Genomic DNA, 18,557 nt, shown 5'->3' with positions numbered 1-18,557 from the left:
AAAAAGCAAATGGCACATTGAAACTTGAGCATTTGAAAATCACAATAATGAGTATTTATACATGAATTTTAAATGGTGTATTAATGAACATACACATGGTTAGCACAGTTTGAGTCAGTAGGTAGCCAGGCATTGATTTTGTTTCCTAGTCCTTGAATTTAGAACTCCAGTTCAAACAGATCTTGTTCATACTCACGATCAATGCAAGTACTATAAAAACCTGCTCTCCCCCAAAGTATTAGAGCAAAATAGTTCTATTGTCTGCATAGTTTTTTTCAGAGTTTAGTTACTTTTGTGGCATGTGAAAGCACATGGTCATCTGCAGAAGACACAGAATGAGTTCTTCCTTGTCCACAGCAGCCTGCAAACACCTAGATTAGTGAAACACCTGATTATTTCCTGCAGGGGGGTGTCTTGGAGCCATCCATCAAATAAAATGTCTTTTCTTTTATCCTTTAGCTTCTGCCCAGATTTCCTGTCTTGTACTCCTATTTTCCTTCTCTGTTCTTTTAATTTCTCCAGTTTGTTAACTTCCTAAAAGACAACTTTCATTCCTAGAGTTTCTTATCACCTTCCCTCTTGCATTTGAACTGCTTTTGAATTTTGTGCAATCTAGAAAAATATTTATTTTGTGGCATTTGGCCTTTGAATTTTGGTTCTGTGTTATAAAAAGTTCCTCTGATGCTGCACCTCCTTCTCTGTGCATGAATCGTACACCTTTGAATGCCGTTAATCCTTTTTGGGTGCATGCAGTTCTGTCAGAAATCCTGCTACTTTTCCTAAGGCCTGTGGCTTCTCATGCCAAGGTGCACAATTTTACAGGGTGTTTTAGAAGTGGAGTTAGAATTTAATGTAATGTGCAGAAACATAGTACAAGGTCAGAATATGAGATGGGCAGGAAAGACAAAATGGTGTAAGTTACATTATTTTATTCAGGCCCTTGAGTGTGTAAATTGTAGTAATTACTGTGGAGAATACATAATTCATTCATATATTTCACAGCACTTGTGAAATGTAAATTGGTTTGGAGGCCAGGGAAGTACTGTAATTATGATTTACCTGAATGCATCTTCTGAATAAAGTGTGTTCTTTGTATCTTGCTAACTTTTGATTCTCATCTCTTTGCGAACACTTGTTTTCCCAGGTTGTAGGAGGCCTAGATATCCACAAAAAGATGGTTGTAGACGTGTGACTCTGCAGGGCACCACCCAACACTTTTGCTTTCTTCTCCATCTCTGAAGATCTGCTCAAGACGTCCAGCAATGCTCTCTGTGTATTTCAATGGAAGTATTTTTCTCTGTGAAGCCACATTTTCCAACATGAGCCTCATGAAGCCAACTAAGTGTTATTGAACTTTTATTCTCTCAATAACTCAGTGTAGCACTTTAAAGTCTGAAGGACAGCAAAGATGGAAAGAGCATATCAGTGTGGTGGAGAAAGGGAAGGGGTTGGCTTTTTAATTTATTTTTCTTCATCTTTTATAACAAGGAAATATCTATCTATATATATGTGTGTGTGTATTTATATATAGATATATATGTAGCTTTCTATATGTAGTAGCTAGGTGGGCTTTAATTTAATATACTTGATTCAGAAACAAAACTAGAGTACAAAGTGCCAAGCAGAATATTAACAGTTCAATATATGGATATACATCCTTACTTTTATTTCACACAGTTTTATATATATAGTAGAAGAATGTAAAATTTCAGCTGGGTGTTAGGTCAACTCTCTTCCTGTGACTGTTCAGATGTTTCTATATATTGACTGGCTGACAAAGCATTGCTTCTTATTAATTCACCTTAATTACATTTTTTTGTAACACAGGAGACTAAGTTTATTTATACCTGTTAATATATTACCAGGGACTGTGTCTCTTTGCTAAATAACTTAGTACAGTTCTACTTAATATGAGAATATAGTTTAATGCTACTGCCAAGAACTAGCCTTCGTGTGCATATATAATAGTAACTGCAGAATGCTTGTATGGCCACTAGATTTTGTCACCTAGGAAGTGGGAGCAGTTACACTGTCCTGAAGTGAAGGCAAATCTGCTGTTTTGGATTCATTTTGGATACAGCTGCTCACGTTGTTAGATGCATTAGTGATTTTTCTCTTGTGCTTAGCTTTACAAAACTAGATCAACGTAACTGTGCAGGACTCCCATCTACTTATTTTATACAGTAATTAGATTATCAAATGTTCTTGCCATTTAAATTCTGTTGTTTCAACCATGATAGTTTCCCCTCTGCATTTAAAGAATACTACAGGTAGCATAAATAACTGGTAATATTTTATATATATATATATGTATATAGGATTCATACGGGGGAAAAATCTTGTTAACCTATGCCATAGAGGAGGAAAACTTCACACTATCTAAATTTATACCTCTTGTGGTTCTCCAGTCCTTTGCCTGGAGAATTTTTTTCTTTTCTAGATTTGTCCATATCATAATTTGTAACAGATGGTAACTTGATATATTTGTGTGATATAAAAGTAGCGAGCCATGTTTTACAACTTTATATCATCCCTTCCCTTTTCTGCAATGGTACTATTGGCTGGAAGAAAAAAACATTTGCTAGATTATTTTTTTTTTAGGACAGTACATCTTTCCTGTATAGTAGTTTTTCTATTTAAAAAAAAAAAAGTTTTATAATCAGCAGTGGAAAGTGCAGGTTGTCTGAACCTACTTCAGGTGAGCACCTGTCTGCCATAGCTGTTCCTTCAACTGAGTGCTGCACATCATGGGCTCTGTCTGTGAGAGAGAAATCCAGGTGCTTGGTGTCCTTGCATGACATGAAGTTTTGCATGTAGATCAATTTGAAATGTTCCTCTTGTTTACATAATTTGCATAATTTAAAAGATAATGTTGCCAAACTTTGGTAAATGTTAATGTTCAAAACAAAAATCTCCACTACATGTAACTTTTCTTCCTCTGGATCAGTACGTGGCTTATAATCCCAGCCAGTGGTTGTATCTGTTCCAGTGTCAACTGCCATGTGCTCTGCTTCAAGGGGGAACTAGTCTTTTGTGAATTTTTTGTACATAAGTATTTGTTACAAACATTTTAGCAAATGCTTTCCATTTCTCTTACTTGCTTGTGCATATCTTGGCTGGCATTATAGAAATTAGTGCTAATGTTATTTCCTTTGGGGGATTGGAAGGGGAGGGATGAGGTGTTTGGTTTTTTTTTTTTTTAGTTTGTGTGGGGAAAAATGATTTATGTTGAATGTTTAGTTTTTCCTCTGCATGCTACATCATATGTTGTGGGAACTATAAGAACCTTCATACTATATGAATACAAAATAAAATATTTGAACCTTGGATGGGGTGTGTTAGTACTTACCTCAACCCTTTCAACCCCGCTCTAAAGAAAACTTGCTGTTCATAGTCCTTTATGTCCTCTTGGATTATAAAGATTGGTTTAAAAACCATACAAGGTGTGTATAGTCCCCTCTTGAACACTTCCAGGCTTCATTTCAGTGTTTCAAGAACACTTATCTATTTTTTTTCTTAAAAGCATATGTTTCTCACTGTTGCATGTCCAAATTTGATAAAATACCTTGTTTAAATCCTAATTTCAGAATGATTGTGTTAAGTGGAAGGTAGTTTAAAAAACAAAATAACAAACCAACTCTAACCTTAATGTAGCTGGAGAACAAAAAGCAGCTTCTTGCTCAAGGAAAGGTGGGAGAGCTGTGCAGGTAGAAGCAGTTTCCTGGAGCAGGTGCACCAGCTGCTGCTGCTCTTTGTGGTGCAGTTTGGGCCCTCTCGTGTGCTGCCCTCTCCCTTTCTACTGCTTTTGGTTGGTATTGCTGTGCACCTGCTTTAAGATTAAGAGGAGGTTACTGTTGTGTGTCCTTGCCTTGCTCTCCCCTTATCTTTCAAGCTAATTGAGATAAATGGCATAAACAATTAACAGGAACTGGGCAGGTGCACTGTTGTATCTCCAGGTGCTCTAACTGGACACTCTCCTCTACATAGCTCAGACAAGGTCACTTGGCAAGTTGTAAATCTCTTGACAATTCAAGGCTTGCTTGAATTAATTTGGTTACAATTATGATCCCCTATTACAAAGGGCTGCATTGGAAGCTCAGACATTGAGAGAAATGCTTATCCAATTTGCTAGTGGTTTTGAGCATCTCATTTTGGTTTTTTTGTTTTCAATCACAGACCTAAACTGAATTACTTTCAAGAGACCTGGTCACAAGAAAAGGGCCATGTTTAAGTCAAACTGTGTCTGTGCCTGGGCTCTGCCATCTCTTCCCCTGCTCTGTTCCAGGCATGTCAGATATGTTACATTAAGGAAGAGACACAGCACCTGAGTTGTTTGTGCTCTGGTACACTGACTGGTATTTAACCTGGAGGTTCTTAGCTTCATTGGGCTGCCCTTACAGATCATTTGCAAGAAAATTAAAATCTATATAGGTGCAAATTCTAGCAAGAAGTTGAAATATACTGTTTACCTCTTTGCCATCTTACCATTTTTGTGTCATCTGTTCCATCAGCAGCAGAGGCATGCTGGGCAGCCTCTGCCAGTGAACTTTCCTTCCAGTTGATTCCTCCTTTTCCAGGAAGATACTGATCCACAAAGTGTGGCTATGAACACTTCACTGTGCTGATTCCTTTAGCCTCAAAACTTTAAACTGAAACGGTTTCTGAAGTCCTGACAGCAGTCTCTCAATGCCTTGATGTTTTGGAAGTCAGTAATGAAGCATGTTTTTGTTTGATGATAAGTTTAGTTAAAATTCAGTACCTGTTTTTCTGATATATGCACAATTAATTTAAAATAACTTTTAATGACTGTACACAAGTAATAAATGTGTTCAAATGAGCACATCTGAAGAAAAATAGACTCCACAGACAGTCCTGGTATTCTGGGTTTCTGAACCAAACAGAAGACAGAGTGCTTGTGTAGCTCCAGGCCCCTCAGATGTACAGAAACCATGACTCCCAGCATGTGGTGGTGCAGGCACATGGCAGCTCAGAATCTTTCAGCAGCTCTGCTGGCCACTGCCCGAATATTGCCATAAACCTTTGATGGAGGGCTTCCTGCGGAACAAAACACAAAGTCAGTTGGCAAACAACATATGTCCCAGAAACAGATGTTTTGCTCTGATGCTTATGTCTGTATTGGAGTGGAGAATAAGCCTGGAGTGAGGAATATGGTCAAGGTTACTGCTACCTGCTCCAAAGGTGGGTGTGGACACACCAGGAAAAAGTAAGACACCCCCTACCCCCCCAAAGCAGTTTCTCAGACTGCAACATCTATTTATATGTCATGGAAAAGATTAGATAACAGGACTTACCTAAAATTAGATTGCAAATGGCTGTTCGTGCCATTTTAATGTTCTGAAAAGATCCCAATATATGAATTTTCCTGAGAAAAGGTTAAAGTAGCATTAGTTAATGGAAAATACCCTCTCTGATTATATAGGTAGCAGAGCATCTAAGTTGGAGGTGAGAGATGAACATGGAATTTCAGCTGAGTGTTCTAATTCCTCTTCAACAGTTGTCATTCAAAAAACCCCCAAACACTCAGAAAAGCTACAACACAAAACCTGTGCTCCTCTAACTCCTTTATAAAACAGATTTACAATATGTAAGTTTAACAGTGTAGCAGCTTCAGGAAGAAAACATTGTTCCAGGGTTGGTGGATTCAACATTGATTATTTATAGGAAAGAATTCTTATGCTGTGTAGAATCGCTCCATTCTAGGGGTCCTGGTGACTTATAATTCTCAAAAGGTCCAGTAAGTACTCAGAGTTAGTGCTCATGAAAAATAACAAATCATTTGTCTTACTACTGCTCTACAGCAGTTTCAAAATATTCAAGCTGTCCTTGTTCCTGAAACTGGACATGGATTAGTTTAGGGCCTGCACTCTGCCTAGAAGGAAGGAAGTCAATACTCACGTGTCAGCGAGAACAATCCGTGTCCTGGTTACGTTTTCTATAGTGAATTTTGTTTTTCCGCCTTTCCCTGCTATTCTACCTATTGCTCTTGACAGATGATCTCCTTTCAGCGGTTTGACTGTTATAAAAAGAGAAGAACATGCTAAGTTTAACAGCAATGGCATGCATTTGCACAGCTTCCGTTGTTCAAGCTACTGGAAACAAATGCATTTTAAGTAATATGAAAGCAACTGTACTATAGGTGAAATATATATATTATGTGAGTAGAAGTGAAAATCTAGGGAGGAACAAAGCCCAATTCAGTTTAAGAATCTAATGGATGTATTCCTCAAAACACTCCATGTCACCTTTAAGTTTAAAGCAACTTTTACACTGTGACAAGAAAAATCATATCACTCTAACAAAGTGACATGCTTTTAAGGAGTTTGGGAGGTTTTTTTGGGACATCTTAAAAAAAAGACAACCCTTTCAAAACACCTGTGCCTGAATAATAATTCTGTGTAACAGTATGAAGGTTTCCCTGATCCCTGAAGATAAGTGACACAAGTGGACCAAGGGAAAACAAAACAAGCCCAAAATGTATGTGCAGATGGTACACACAACTACTCAAATACTGCAGCACAAATGACTTACCATCTGTAACTTCAAATGATTCTAGAAAAAGATCATCTAATCTGATGAGAGCAAGAGCATCCTAAAACATTAAGACATCTGTTATCAGCATGAGTGTTACAGTACCACAAGAGTTGAAAGCTGATATGTTTACTTTATACATATAGACAGATGACATCAACAGTATTTCCCCACTTAACATATCAAACAGCAGTCAGCTACTTAGATTGACTATTTTTCAATAGCAATATAGGTTTTTACTTCTGTAGAGAGAACCCTACACATGCTTAGACCCCTCCACGTTCACTCCAGACCCACCAATACTAGTGAAGTCAGCCCAGCTTTTCACCAACCATCAGCCTGTACGATGCTGCAAAAAGTGGGTTTGTTTTCTCCAAGTTGGAGTTCTGAACAGACTAATGGTTATTGATTAGGACTAAAGCAAATCAGACAGCCTTTCATGTGCAGAGCATCTCAGAGCCGGATGACAGCTTCATGCTTGCCTCTCACATACAGCTAAATATGTCCTCTTTTTCATAATTTTAATTATGCGCCGCTCAAAGATTACTTTTTTGTCCTGCATTAGCTTAAGAAACTAGACTTATACTCCAGTCACAATTTCAAACAAATTCCTTTCTAGAAACCCACCTAAGGATTTTTATTTCTTTCTTACTGTAATTTGCAGAGAGGCCAAAGACATCATGCAAGCAACTTCAAGCAGTCTCACAATCGAGCTGTTGGGAGACTCACCTCTACTTGAAACCCAAGGATAAATGCTTTCACAAAATCAGCTGCTTTCGTTAGAGCACTGAGATCCTTTGTCTCTTGACAAGTCTGCAAGAGAAGATGTTTACAAATTAAGACCATGCAAGTAGGATCACAATTTGAAAAACTGAAGAGAAAAAGGCTAACCATAAAAAAAAATATAATAGAAAAATCTCCATTTAGGTAATGACCCTACATTGTGTTTTACTGAAAGGCCCAAGTGATAAACTTTGTGCTTTCTTATAATGTTGACCCTCAACCACAAGAACACACCAACAGTCTGGGTTTAGAGGGGAGGGAAAAGAGAAACTGCTGACAATCCCCATCACCAGTGACTGAGGAGAACCCTTTGTATGAAACAAACACACACCAGAAACACCAAAACCCTAAACTAAACTGCCACACAGAACAGCAGAATAAAAGAACAGGATAACGGCAGGAGACAGCTTGAGGAGGGAAAGTTATTCTAATGACAATATCCTAAAGATATTATAGTGGGTGATTAGAAACCCGGACAGGTTCAATAAAACACATAGAACAAGAGAAAGATTAACAAGGTATTTTTGAACAGGAACAAATTGACCTGACAAATCAGCAAGTGTTGAAGATTTATACTTTTTCTTATCCCCTGCCAGCAGAGGCCCAGGATCTGCTGTTGGGATGTTCTTTCAGCTCATATTCTAGAACTGGGCCAAATCATTTCCTTGCCACCAGTGGAAAAGCTTGTGCACATCTGCATTTACAGACCTGAACATGGACAAGTTAGAAAAGAGCAGTCTTGAAAAGAAAAAAGGAAAAACAAAGCAATAATTAAGGATGATAATTATGTTAAGGACTGGAATACAAATGCATTCTACAATGTCATTTACGGCTTCCATACCATGTCAAAGAAATGACAGAAACTCACTTCAAAGTCTTCCATTGTTTTATGCCAATGATAGATATGGGCAAAATTAAATCAGCTTGATCATTAACAAAACTACCAACTTTTCAATGAGACACCATTCTGTATCAAAAAGTGCTGTTAAAATCGCAAGGGTTTTGCCTGCAGTTATTCAGTAGAACTGCAAGACTTCCTGCTCTTCTCCACCTTTTCCTTCAAGTTATTTCTAGGAAGTGTAAATAAGGGATAGTTCTGTCATCTTTCTGCTAGTTGCTACCATCAGACTTGTGGTAAGATTTTAAGGTTAGAAAAAAAATTACTGTGTTAACAATGTTGATGTATGAGATCTTGTAATAGTGAAAATACAGACACCAGCAGTAACTTGTACGACAAGCTTCGGATATCCACTTAAAAACAGCTAGTCTGAATATTCCCGAGAAGGAGTAAGAATAAGAAATGAGCATCTTCAAGATTTAAAATTATACAGAGTGTTTCAATCAGATGAACCCAATTTCAAAGGAGTAGTGCTGTATATCCACACCTCGTTTTTTGATTAAGTGAAACTATGCACTTTCTGGCACCGCAGCGCAGGTACCACTCTCCTTACCTTGATTTCAACGTTCCTCGTTTTCAAATTAAACCTGATCTGAAGCTGCAAGTGCTCCACGATAGGCGTGAATATTTTCATCCAGTTCTCCTTCAGCGGGGTGTATCTGTTGGCCGGCACGGGCACCTTCCTCAGCTCGGCTTTCCCAGCCTAGGGGTGAGGAGAGGGCGGTGAGGAGACGGAGGGGCCGGGGGGGGGTGCGGAGACGAAGGGGCCGGGGGGGGGGGGGGTGAGGAGACGAAGGGGCCGGGGGGGGGGGGGGGCGGTGAGGAGACGAAGGGGCCGGGGGGGGGGGGGGGGGTGTGAGGAGACGAAGGGGCCGGGGGGGGGGGGGGGGTGAGGAGACGAAGGGGCCGGGGGGGGGGGTGAGGAGACGAAGGGGCGGGGGGGGGGGGGTGAGGAGACGGAGGGGCCGGGGTGGGGGGTGAGGAGACGGAGGGGCCGGGGTGGGGGGTGAGGAGACGGAGGGGCCGGGGTGGGGGTGAGGAGAAAGGGGGCTGAGGAGAAAGGGGGCTGAGGAGAAAGGGGGCTGAGGAGAAAGGGGGCTGAGGAGAAAGGGGGGTGAGGCCCAGAGTCGCTTCCCCGCCAGCCCCGTGTTCCTCCCCGCCCGTACCACAAGCGCCTCAGCGGCCACGGGCGGGAAGGCCGGCCTCTTGCTGGGCCGCGGCTCCGCCGTGTCCATGGCGGCCGCCTCTCCCTCGCCGCCCGCCCGCCGCTTCCGCCGGCTCCGCTTGGACACGACGCTGGTGAAGCCGCCACCCTCCGGCTCGGTCTCCATGGCGGCCGTTGTGAGGAGGGGGAACAACCGTTAGAGGGGCTCGCGCGGCGCGGCGGCTGCGGCGCCTACCCACGTGCGTCCCCTCACGCCCGCCGGAAGGGACCCAACGGCCGCTTCCGCTCCGCCCCGCTTCACGCCGCCCCGTCCCGGTTCCGCCGGTGCCTGTGGGAGCGGGGATGTCGTCGGCGGGGCTGGAGCGGCCGCAGGTGGTGGCGCACGTCCAGCAGCCGCTGCACTACACGCTGTTCGACTGCAAGTGGGTGCCCCGCAGCGCCCGCCTGCTGTGCCTGGGCAGCGCCGCGCGCGGCACAGGCGTCCTGCAGCTGCACGAGCTGCGCGGCGGGAGGCTCGTGCTGCTCCGCGAGGTGAGCGGGTTGGGGGGGGGGGGGCCGGGGGCTTGTCTGCAGCCAGCGCGGGAAAAAGAGAACAGGAGTGCAACGAAACGAGGAAATCGTGACTGGTTTGCGTGTTCAATTTGCTGATCTCGTACTTTGCGTCGCTCTGTTTACTCGCGGTTGTTGGGTTTGTCGCCATGGTTGGTGTTAGAGGGAACCCGGAGGCGCTGGGCTATGCTTGTGTTAGGTTTTGTGTGGATTTTTGTCGTTGTTTTGCTTTGTTTGTTTGTTTTTGTAACTCAAAACTAGCAGAATCGCAGAACAGTTGGGGTTGGAAGGGGTCTCTGGAGATGATCCAGCCCAACCCACCTGCTAAAGCAGGTTCACCAGAGCAGATCACACAGGAATGTGTCCAGGTGGGTTTGAATGTCTCCAGAGAAGGAGACTCCACAGCCTCTCTGGGCAGCCTGTTCCAGGGCTCTGGCACCTCACAGTAAAGAAGTTTCTCCTCATATTCAGATGGAACCTCCTGTGCTTCAGTCTGTGCCCATTGCCCCTCATCCTGTCATTGGCACCACTGAAAAGAGTCTGGTCCATCCTCTTGACACCCACCCTTGAGATATTTATAAGCAGAGCAGATCGCACAGGAATGTGTCCCAACGATGTCTCCTTTGGGGGTTTGCTGGTTTTCAGAGGCATAAAGACCCCCAGGGCCACAAGCAAACAGCTTTCCTCAGTTCAGACAGCTCAGGCTTCCTAGTGCAGCATGTCTGGGGAGAGCTGGGCTTCCTTCTGCCTCAGATCTGCACAGACAGCAGCCTCTGAGCATCATTAATGAGCTGAAGTGCACGTTTTTGGTGTTTGTTTACGACCATTAAGCTGGAGTCTCTGCTTTTCTGTGCACAGGGAAATAAACACGAAACACTGTTTGCCTTTGATAACATTTTGATTGTACTTTATGCCAAATATCCTATGCACGTCTCATTGAAATCTGCCACAGTCTGCGCTTGTGTTGCTCTTTTCTGTGTGCTGACACAGAACGTATCCTATTTTTTTAAAAGATTGAAAAGGCTAAACCTATAAAATGTGGAACTTTTGGTGCTACATCTCTGCAGCAAAGATACTTGGCTACAGGAGACTTTGGTGGAAACCTCAACATATGGTAAGCACAGATTCTTTAGCAGCTTTTTCATTTGATGTTGTATGTTGTTTGAACTGACATATCTGTATGTGGCTGGATTTTGTATAAGTTGCTCTCTGTGCTTCATGTGATTGGGCCCAGTCATAAACTTCGCTTGGCTACTGGATTGGAACACGCCTGTTTTGTAAAAACAACATGAATTCTGCACAGTGGTTTAATTTTGTGCTGTTCCACTTGTATCTTCTGTGTGCAGCCACAAAAACCTGTTAAAGTTCTGCTACGTCCTCTTCTGAAAAGAGGCTTTTGAATAGATGCATGAATACATATACGAGGTTGTGTTCAACCTAAATTTGGTGGCTAGATTAAATATGTATTTTTAATCTTGAGGTTTCAAACGTTTTTTTCAGGTCCCTGAATGATTTGTATAATTAATTTGTGTAGGTAAATTGATTATCAAATAAAGTTACAAGGCAAAAAAGTTGTTTTTAATTTTTATTAGTGTCATTATTTTTATAGTATTTCCCTTGCCAAGGAACTATTGGTTCTGTTTTGTTGGAGTAGCAAGAATAAAATGGATTGAAATTTAAAATGAAATTCTGAAGGATTCTTGAAGGATGTGAATCAATTGGGAAGAACTGTGAAACCCACAGTTGGATGCAACTTTTCATTTGAAGAGCAGTTGTAGGAGCGAGGTGGGGATCAGTTAATAAGGTCATTTTATATACTTGCTGGAAGTAAAGTTAATAGGAGTATTTTGATCTGTAGCGTCATTCATTTGGAGCCCAACATAAAAACTGGTTCTTAAGGGCTTCTGTGGTGAATCTCACAACTGCCTTTGCAAACAGGGAAGTCCAGAACTAAACAAAACCTCAGTCTAAAGCAGTAGCCAAAGAATTTGAACAAAGACTCATGGTTCTTAATGGTAATATCCATATTTTGTTCCCACTGTTAATCCAAGTTTATATAATTTGTGCTTGAGTTTCCTCTCATTTTTACACAAATCCTGAGGGTCAAGGAAAATGCCATGTTATCTGTTCTTTTCTTTCTTGTCTAGGAATTTAGAAGCTCCTGAAATACCCGTGTATTCTGTGAAAGGTCATAAGGAAATCATAAACAGTATAGATGGTGTAGGTGGCTTAGGAATTGGGGAAGGTGCACCAGAAATTGTGACTGGCAGTCGTGATGGTGAGTTAGTGAACTCTAAAAGTCTTTTCAGTTATTCTGAGAACGTAGTCTGGAAGCTTTGAGGGCAGGGTGCAGTCTGCCACCTGAACTAATTGCAAATCTGTTGCAACTAGTTCTTCATGTGCTGTGTCTTTTTAATCTTGCTTGGGACAAATTTTCTCTAGTTCTTTTAGAAGCTGTAGATAAGCAAATATACTGTTGTCCCTGAGCATGGGACAGAAGGAATATAAAGTGGAATAAATGCAAAATATAAGCTCAAGAAAATATATCCTTAACAAACACTTAACGCTTTCTGTTTTATTTTTTTCCATCTGCTAAACGCAGTTGGGCTTTTTGGAATTGAAAGAGATGCTCCTGTGTTTTGAATGATGAGACTGAAAAGCAAAGGCCTTCCCTGGGAAGATGAACGCAATGTGGCAGTGAATCCATAACGCTAAATGTTTGTTGTTCTTTCACAGGAACAGTGAAGGTGTGGGACCCCAGGCAGAAAGATACTCCTGTTGCTAATATGGAACCTGTACAGGGGGAGAGCAAAAGAGACTGCTGGACAGTAGCATTTGGTAATCTATCCCATTATAACCCTCCCCTCCTCTAATATGACTGTGCTGTGACAATTATAAAAGTATTTCAGGATGTTAGCAAATAGTTTATTTTGTATGGACCAATCAGTAGCAGGTTTTGCTTTTCAACATTATCAAATGGTGTAGTTGGGTTTTGGACTCATTCTCTTATGACCTTTTGTTAGTCATTTCACAGATAAGCTGTGTAAGCTTTATTTCTGTGCCTAGGAATGTAAAAACAGTTGTCCTGCGTTGTCCTGAAGGTGTGTAAATGTTCATAGAATCACAGGATCACTTTGGTTAGAAGAGACCCTCAAGATCATCGATTCCAACCATAACCTAACTCTGGCACTAAACCATGTCCCTAAGAACCTCATTCACACATCTTTTAAACACCTCCAGGGATGGTGACTCCACCACTTCCCTGGGCAGCCTGTTCCAATGCCTGACAACCCTTCCCATGGAGAAATTTTTCCTGATATCCAATCTGAACCTCCCCTGGCACGACTTAGGGCCATTTCCTCTTGTCCTATCACTTGCTACTTGGCAGAAGAGACCAACACTTGTGCTGCTGTGCACAGGGAACAACTTGCTGTTGTATCGTAGTTCCAGCTATCAAGTATTAAGGAATTAATTTAAGAGAAGATCCGTGAAACTAAGAGCAGATAAAAGACACAGAGATGCTTGATGTGTGCTTTGATTTTTTTTCTTTGGTGAGAACAAGCTGCTTGTGTTTTACACAGGCTGGTATTTCTGAATTAGCTCCAGTTTTGCCTTAAGGGTCAGGGAGTGAGTTTTACAAACTGCTAATTAGCGCAGCATTTATCATAACAAAATTAATAGTAAGGAGAAGTCATTTCCTAGCAAGAAGGTGCAACTATAATGCTCATTGCTATTGATATCTTTGTCTTTTGCTTTGACAAAGGGATTAAAAAGCAGCCTCGTATTATCTTCAATTTTCTTTTGAGTTACTGAAGCTTGAGCCAAGGCCAGGTTCATCTTCAACTACATGATCTGGGGTAACTTCTTTCCAACACTGATGTGCTTCCCTGATCCTGTCAGCGGAGAGATTTTGGAGGCAGGCTTCTGCGCCTGTCTACTTATGGTCATGGCAACACGCTGGGCCTCCCTCTGGGTCTTTGTCTGCAGAAGAGTCTTGTCTCACAGATATTTCATGCTGGAGAGCCTGAACTGCTGAACTGGTTTCTGCTGTGGTGCAGTCTGGAGAGTGTGGTTTACAGCAGATGATGATTTAAGAGAAGGAATGTATTTGTATAGATTTACAAGAACAGTGCGCAGTACTCACTCTGTGTGGTTTAGGCTGTTCTTGGCAGGGGGAATAAGAATTTTGTTGATATTTTTAAAAGAAACACACTGCCAATTTTAAAGCTGTATTTTCTATGCTTTTCAGGTTTGAAAACCAGACTGTTCCTTAAATCTTAACATCCCAATAGTAATATTTTTCTGGAATAAATGCAAGTTCAAATCACAGGCTTAGGAGGTCTGAAACTTAATGACCTACAGAGGGTTTCTGTATTCTGATTAATTCTTTCTCCTTGTGCAGGTAACGCTTACAATCAAGAGGAACGTGTTGTATGTGCTGGATACGACAATGGGGACATTAAATTGTTTGATTTAAAAACCATGTCACTACGATGGGAGACCAACATCAAGAATGGGGTAAGGGAACTATAAAAGTATTTTTCATTCCAGTTTCTAGGCAGGATGGAAAAATTAAAAGGACTCTGTCTACCTGAAATTTACCCAGAAGACACTTCTGCTGAGATTGTACCAAGGACTCATTTTATTTTAGTTCAGCAAATAGTACCCCTCACGTTCTGGGTCCTGTATAGCATGGGATACTTTATCATGAAACTGTTTCAGTGGATTCATGTTTTCAGATGATTTTGTTGTTTCCAAATTGGTAATGTTGCCATTGTAAAAATAACTCATGATTGATATATATTTACAAATCACAAAACTCGATTTTTTTTTTTAGCAGTAGCTAAATTTCAAGGCTGAATGTAATTTTTCTATATTTCCAGGTTTGCAGTGTGGAGTTTGACAGGAAAGATGTAAATATGAACAAGCTAGTGGCCACATCGCTTGAGGGAAAATTTCATGTTTTCGATATGAGAACTCAGCATCCAACCAAAGGTTTTGCTTCTGTTTCAGAGAAGGTATGGGGTGATGGAGAGTTTCTTAGAGATGAACTATTTGAATATATGCTGCACAGTTAAAAGCACTTCAGGTCCCAAACGGTTGTCTTTGGTAGGTAACAGCTGCCCAGGTTACTGGGGCACAAGCTGTGTGGTGTGGCCCCAGGTGCAAGCAGTGAAAGGGCCCCTGTGCATCCCGCTGCCAGCACCCAAACGGGTTTCCTCCCTTTTATAACCTGATATTTGGGCTTCTCTGATATTTGCGTCCTCTTCCACCTCTGTGCACTCAGCTGTGCCCTGAGTCTGGGAGTCGTGTTTATTGGAGCCCATATTAAATTGTGATGAGCATGCAGATTCAAATCTTAAATATATCCCAAACCTAAGCGAGCCCTCTGCAAACACTTTTCATCCTGCAGCCACCAGACCTCATGTGAGTCAGAGAAGTCGTTATTTTTCTTCAGAACCAAGCATTTTTGGATTGTGTTACTGGCAATGAAAGGATACATAGGAAAGACTTAGTGGCCTGGAGGCTGTTAAATATGGAGAACTCTTACAACCTTATTTTCTTCCATCTGTGACCACTGCATTGGTTAATCTAAGTTCTTTATAAATAAGTTTGGTTTTTTTTAAGTGAACAAAATCCGATAATAATTTAAGAAAATGAACTTTTGTGAAGTTCTCCAGGACTGCTTAAATCAGAAAAAGCTTAGTTACCACTTAATATCTGTAAGTTACTATTCTCCCTACCACCATTCAAAGCAGATAAGATGTTGGAAGTACTTGGATTAGATCACACAAAAATATTACTGAATTAGTGTTTGTAATGATCAACATGTGAAAATAGAATTTCCTGTCTTTCAATCACTGCATTTAAGCTTTTCCTTTTGGACATTTGCAGAGAGATACGCGTTCAGTCAGAGTATGCGTGTTGGGGTTTTTACCCTAAGTTATTTCTGTTGCTCTGTGATCTTGCTGTTCCCTGGCTGAGATCTAAATCTGAATTCTCGATTGTTTGTTGTGTTTGCACAGTGTTTGTAGGGTATTCCCTTCCAGTAATGATTTTAAGAGATGTCAGACAGTGAAATTAACCTTGTGGTGACTGTGACAAAGAGCCTGAGAATCCTGTAGGTTTAAGATTCTGAGTCCTTTCTTGTGAAGCTCATCCATAACTGAGCCCTATGTGATGCTGATTTTTTTTTTTTAAATTAGGCACAAAAATCTACCATATGGCAGGTTCGGCACCTACCACAAAACAGAGATATATTTATGACGAGTGGAGGAGCTGGAAGCCTTCATCTCTGGAAATAGTAAGTGATCACTTTCCAGCCTGCAACAGGGGCAAGGAGAAGCCCACCATTTATTGTTTTAAGAAAGAATCTTCCTGAAAAGAATATTTAGTTAAAATTAGTGCTTACAAATGCAGTAGAAAGGGTATCAGTACTTGATCTGGAATCCAGTATTAATCCCTAAGAGAATGGGACAACAGCACAAGTAAATTTTGCCCTTGTCACTTTTCTTAATAAAGATTTAATTATATCCCTAGTTAACGAGGTGATAAATGGAAGAAAATGGATTTTTTAAAGTTCTCACATGGTAGCAGTTGTGTCTGAGAAGAATAATGATTCTTAAATGTACATCTTCTTACATTACATGGCAAAATAACCATCCAAAATGCAGTGAAGTAGGCATTAAGTTTTGGAAGGATAGCTGAGGTGAAATTTTCTTGCATGTGGCAAAAGCCAGACAGTTAAAAAATGAAGGGCTGCAGGAGAGTGGCCTCAGGATTCTAAACTTCCTGCCTCACTTTTTCTTTTGTGAAATATTTACTCAGTATGCTGTGTGGATGTAACTGGATATGATTATTCATTATTTTTAAGACATTTACTTGGCTTATCTTGAGAACAGAGGAAACCCTTCTCATGTTCTTTTAAAAATGAAAACAATAATGTTTTCATTATCAGTAAGTTCTAAGTGCATGTTTTACTTTTCTTCACTTCTTGCCAGTGAGTACCCAGCTCAGCGCTCGAAGAAGGATTCTGAAGGAGCCGAGATGGGGGTGGCAGGTTCTGTCAGCCTCTTGCAGAACGTGACTCTCTCAACGCAGCCCATTTCCAGCCTGGACTGGAGCCCTGACAAAAAGGGACTCTGTGTGTGTGGTGCCTTTGACCAAACTGTGAGGGTGCTGATAGTTACCAAGCTCAACAAAGTTTGAGAAGAAAAGCAGCGTGTAGTTTGCAGTCTGTAAAGATGGGAAGGAGAGCCCTCCTGGTTCGAATTGAATTTTGCCCTTATTAAAACTGGATTAAAGAAATAGAAACCAGATCTTTCTATTGAAAGTTCAGATACATGCAGTTAGAGTTGTTTGACTGTGTTGCAATGACTTGAAGTTGTCTGGGCATAAAAATTTTACCTTCTAGAAATGTGAATTTCCATTTGAAATAACTTGTGCCTTTGTGTTAACAAAACTTTTAATTTCATAAGTCACTTTAAATTGTTTGTGTTCAGTTTAATCATAGTACAAGTCTGCTCACACTCGTTAAATAGTTTGGCTTTTTTATATATAGTATTGCCCATATACATTCATGCAATGGAAACTACTATATGCTCCCTCACAGAAACTTCTTGTGTTATTGTATATATTAATTAGAATGTTTGTTAAAGTGACTTAGGATTCTTCTATACACTCTAGAAACTGAGTGCTGAAATATTCAGGCTTAATGGAATAAGCCTTTTATCAAAGATCATACTGAAATTCAACTATTGAGCAAAATGCACTGTATTGTTTTAGTTTGGTTTCATAACAAGTTTTTATGTTCTGTTGTTTTTATATCTGTTTGCAACTTGATATTCTAAAAATAAAATTATATGGAGCGTTGTCTTAGTACAAGCAAAGTACATTATTCAAACATCCAGACTTAGAGAAGGTATGTACTTGTATAGGTTTACAAGAACAGTATTTAGATAAAACTTACTCATTTTGTAGCAAAAGTCACTAAAATTTACCTCCATTGTGAAAAACTTTATAAGGTAGCCAAAGTACTCTTTTTTTTTCAACACATTCAGTATCACTTCAAAGCCTGATGTGACAGGGTAGCTTTGTTACTGTAGTTTCACCTGAACTTCTCTTTGTATTAATAATTTCCTTTGTCTCCAATGTGTTTCTTTGCTGATTTTAGCAGTGTGTGCTGCTGCCAGGTTTTTTAGCAGGCACATCCAGTTACTGTCCTCTCAGTGCATGTATGGTGGGGGCTTTCTTAATTTCAGTAAGCTTTAAGCTCCTATGTGGACCTTTGTATGGAAGCTCTGTTTTCTCAGACTTCAGAATGAGGATTTGGTACCTGAGAGATTCAGGTGAGTCACCTGTAGCACATCAAGCCTGACCTCCCAGGGGCTACTCCTGAAAAGTAGAGGCTGCTCTGGGGAGAGCGGTGCTAGGGCTTTATGTCTGTACTGGTCCTGCCACCAACTGGCGTCCCAGCAAGATGCAGGAGGAAGAGCAAACAGGCAGATGTTGAAGGGTGAGGTAGGGAGAGCGGTAAATGGGGGAAGCAGTGTGGAAGCCAGAGACTGCTGAGGGTAGAAAGGGAAACTGGGCTGAAAGGAGAGGTGAGGAGCT

General features: G+C 41.0%; 3 protein-coding genes across 6 annotated transcripts in view; 2 read left to right on the top strand and 1 right to left on the bottom strand.

The window, feature by feature from the left end:
* The window catches only part of PPP3R1 (protein phosphatase 3 regulatory subunit B, alpha), a 39,941-nt gene extending 36,614 nt beyond the window's left edge, over positions 1 to 3,327 (top strand). For all 4 annotated transcript variants that reach the window (XM_080342675.1, XM_080342678.1, XM_080342676.1 and 1 more), the window contains one exon: positions 1,145 to 3,327. In XM_080342675.1, coding sequence (XP_080198801.1) covers positions 1,145 to 1,192 — 48 coding nt within the window. In that variant the 3' untranslated portion in view covers positions 1,193 to 3,327. The remainder of the gene's footprint in view (positions 1 to 1,144) is intronic.
* A 1,269-nt stretch (positions 3,328 to 4,596) lies between these two features.
* Positions 4,597 to 9,716, bottom strand: PNO1 (partner of NOB1 homolog). The gene is made up of 7 exons (XM_080342049.1): positions 9,397 to 9,716; positions 8,784 to 8,933; positions 7,279 to 7,362; positions 6,550 to 6,610; positions 5,917 to 6,034; positions 5,313 to 5,383; positions 4,597 to 5,055 (listed from the first exon to the last, which is right to left on the bottom strand). Exons 1-7 carry the CDS (start codon positions 9,559 to 9,561, stop codon positions 4,988 to 4,990), a joined length of 717 nt encoding a protein of 238 aa, XP_080198175.1. The 5' UTR covers positions 9,562 to 9,716; the 3' UTR covers positions 4,597 to 4,987.
* DNAAF10 (dynein axonemal assembly factor 10) lies at positions 9,606 to 17,822 on the top strand. The gene is made up of 8 exons (XM_080342048.1): positions 9,606 to 9,926; positions 10,958 to 11,058; positions 12,092 to 12,222; positions 12,681 to 12,782; positions 14,347 to 14,462; positions 14,828 to 14,962; positions 16,151 to 16,248; positions 16,946 to 17,822. The coding sequence occupies exons 1-8, from the start codon at positions 9,738 to 9,740 to the stop codon at positions 17,151 to 17,153; spliced, it is 1,080 nt and encodes a 359-aa protein (XP_080198174.1). The 5' UTR covers positions 9,606 to 9,737; the 3' UTR covers positions 17,154 to 17,822.
* The last annotated feature ends 735 nt before the right edge of the window (positions 17,823 to 18,557 follow it).

Source organism: Nesoenas mayeri (assembly GCF_963082525.1).
Source record: "Nesoenas mayeri genome assembly, chromosome: 3".
NCBI classification, from domain to species: domain Eukaryota; kingdom Metazoa; phylum Chordata; class Aves; order Columbiformes; family Columbidae; genus Nesoenas; species Nesoenas mayeri.
Note: the sequence above shows the minus strand (reverse complement) of the source record. Positions and strands in the feature narration are given on the sequence as shown.

What these genes read in the sequence shown, in the direction of transcription:
- PNO1 (XM_080342049.1), bottom strand. Translation starts at nt 9,561, where the DNA reads ATGGAGACCGAGCCGGAGGGTGGCGGCTTCACCAGCGTCGTGTCCAAG. An exon ending in TGGCCGCTGAGGCGCTTGTG is followed by an intron (nt 8,934 to 9,396) that starts GTACGGGCGGGG and finishes CCTCACCCCTAG; the next exon opens with GCTGGGAAAGCCGAGCTGAG. An exon ending in TCCTTGGGTTTCAAGTAGAG is followed by an intron (nt 6,611 to 7,278) that starts GTGAGTCTCCCA and finishes TTAATGTTTTAG; the next exon opens with GATGCTCTTGCTCTCATCAG.
- DNAAF10 (XM_080342048.1), top strand. Translation starts at nt 9,738, where the DNA reads ATGTCGTCGGCGGGGCTGGAGCGGCCGCAGGTGGTGGCGCACGTCCAG. An exon ending in AGACCAACATCAAGAATGGG is followed by an intron (nt 14,463 to 14,827) that starts GTAAGGGAACTA and finishes CTATATTTCCAG; the next exon opens with GTTTGCAGTGTGGAGTTTGA. An exon ending in TTGCTTCTGTTTCAGAGAAG is followed by an intron (nt 14,963 to 16,150) that starts GTATGGGGTGAT and finishes TTTTTAAATTAG; the next exon opens with GCACAAAAATCTACCATATG.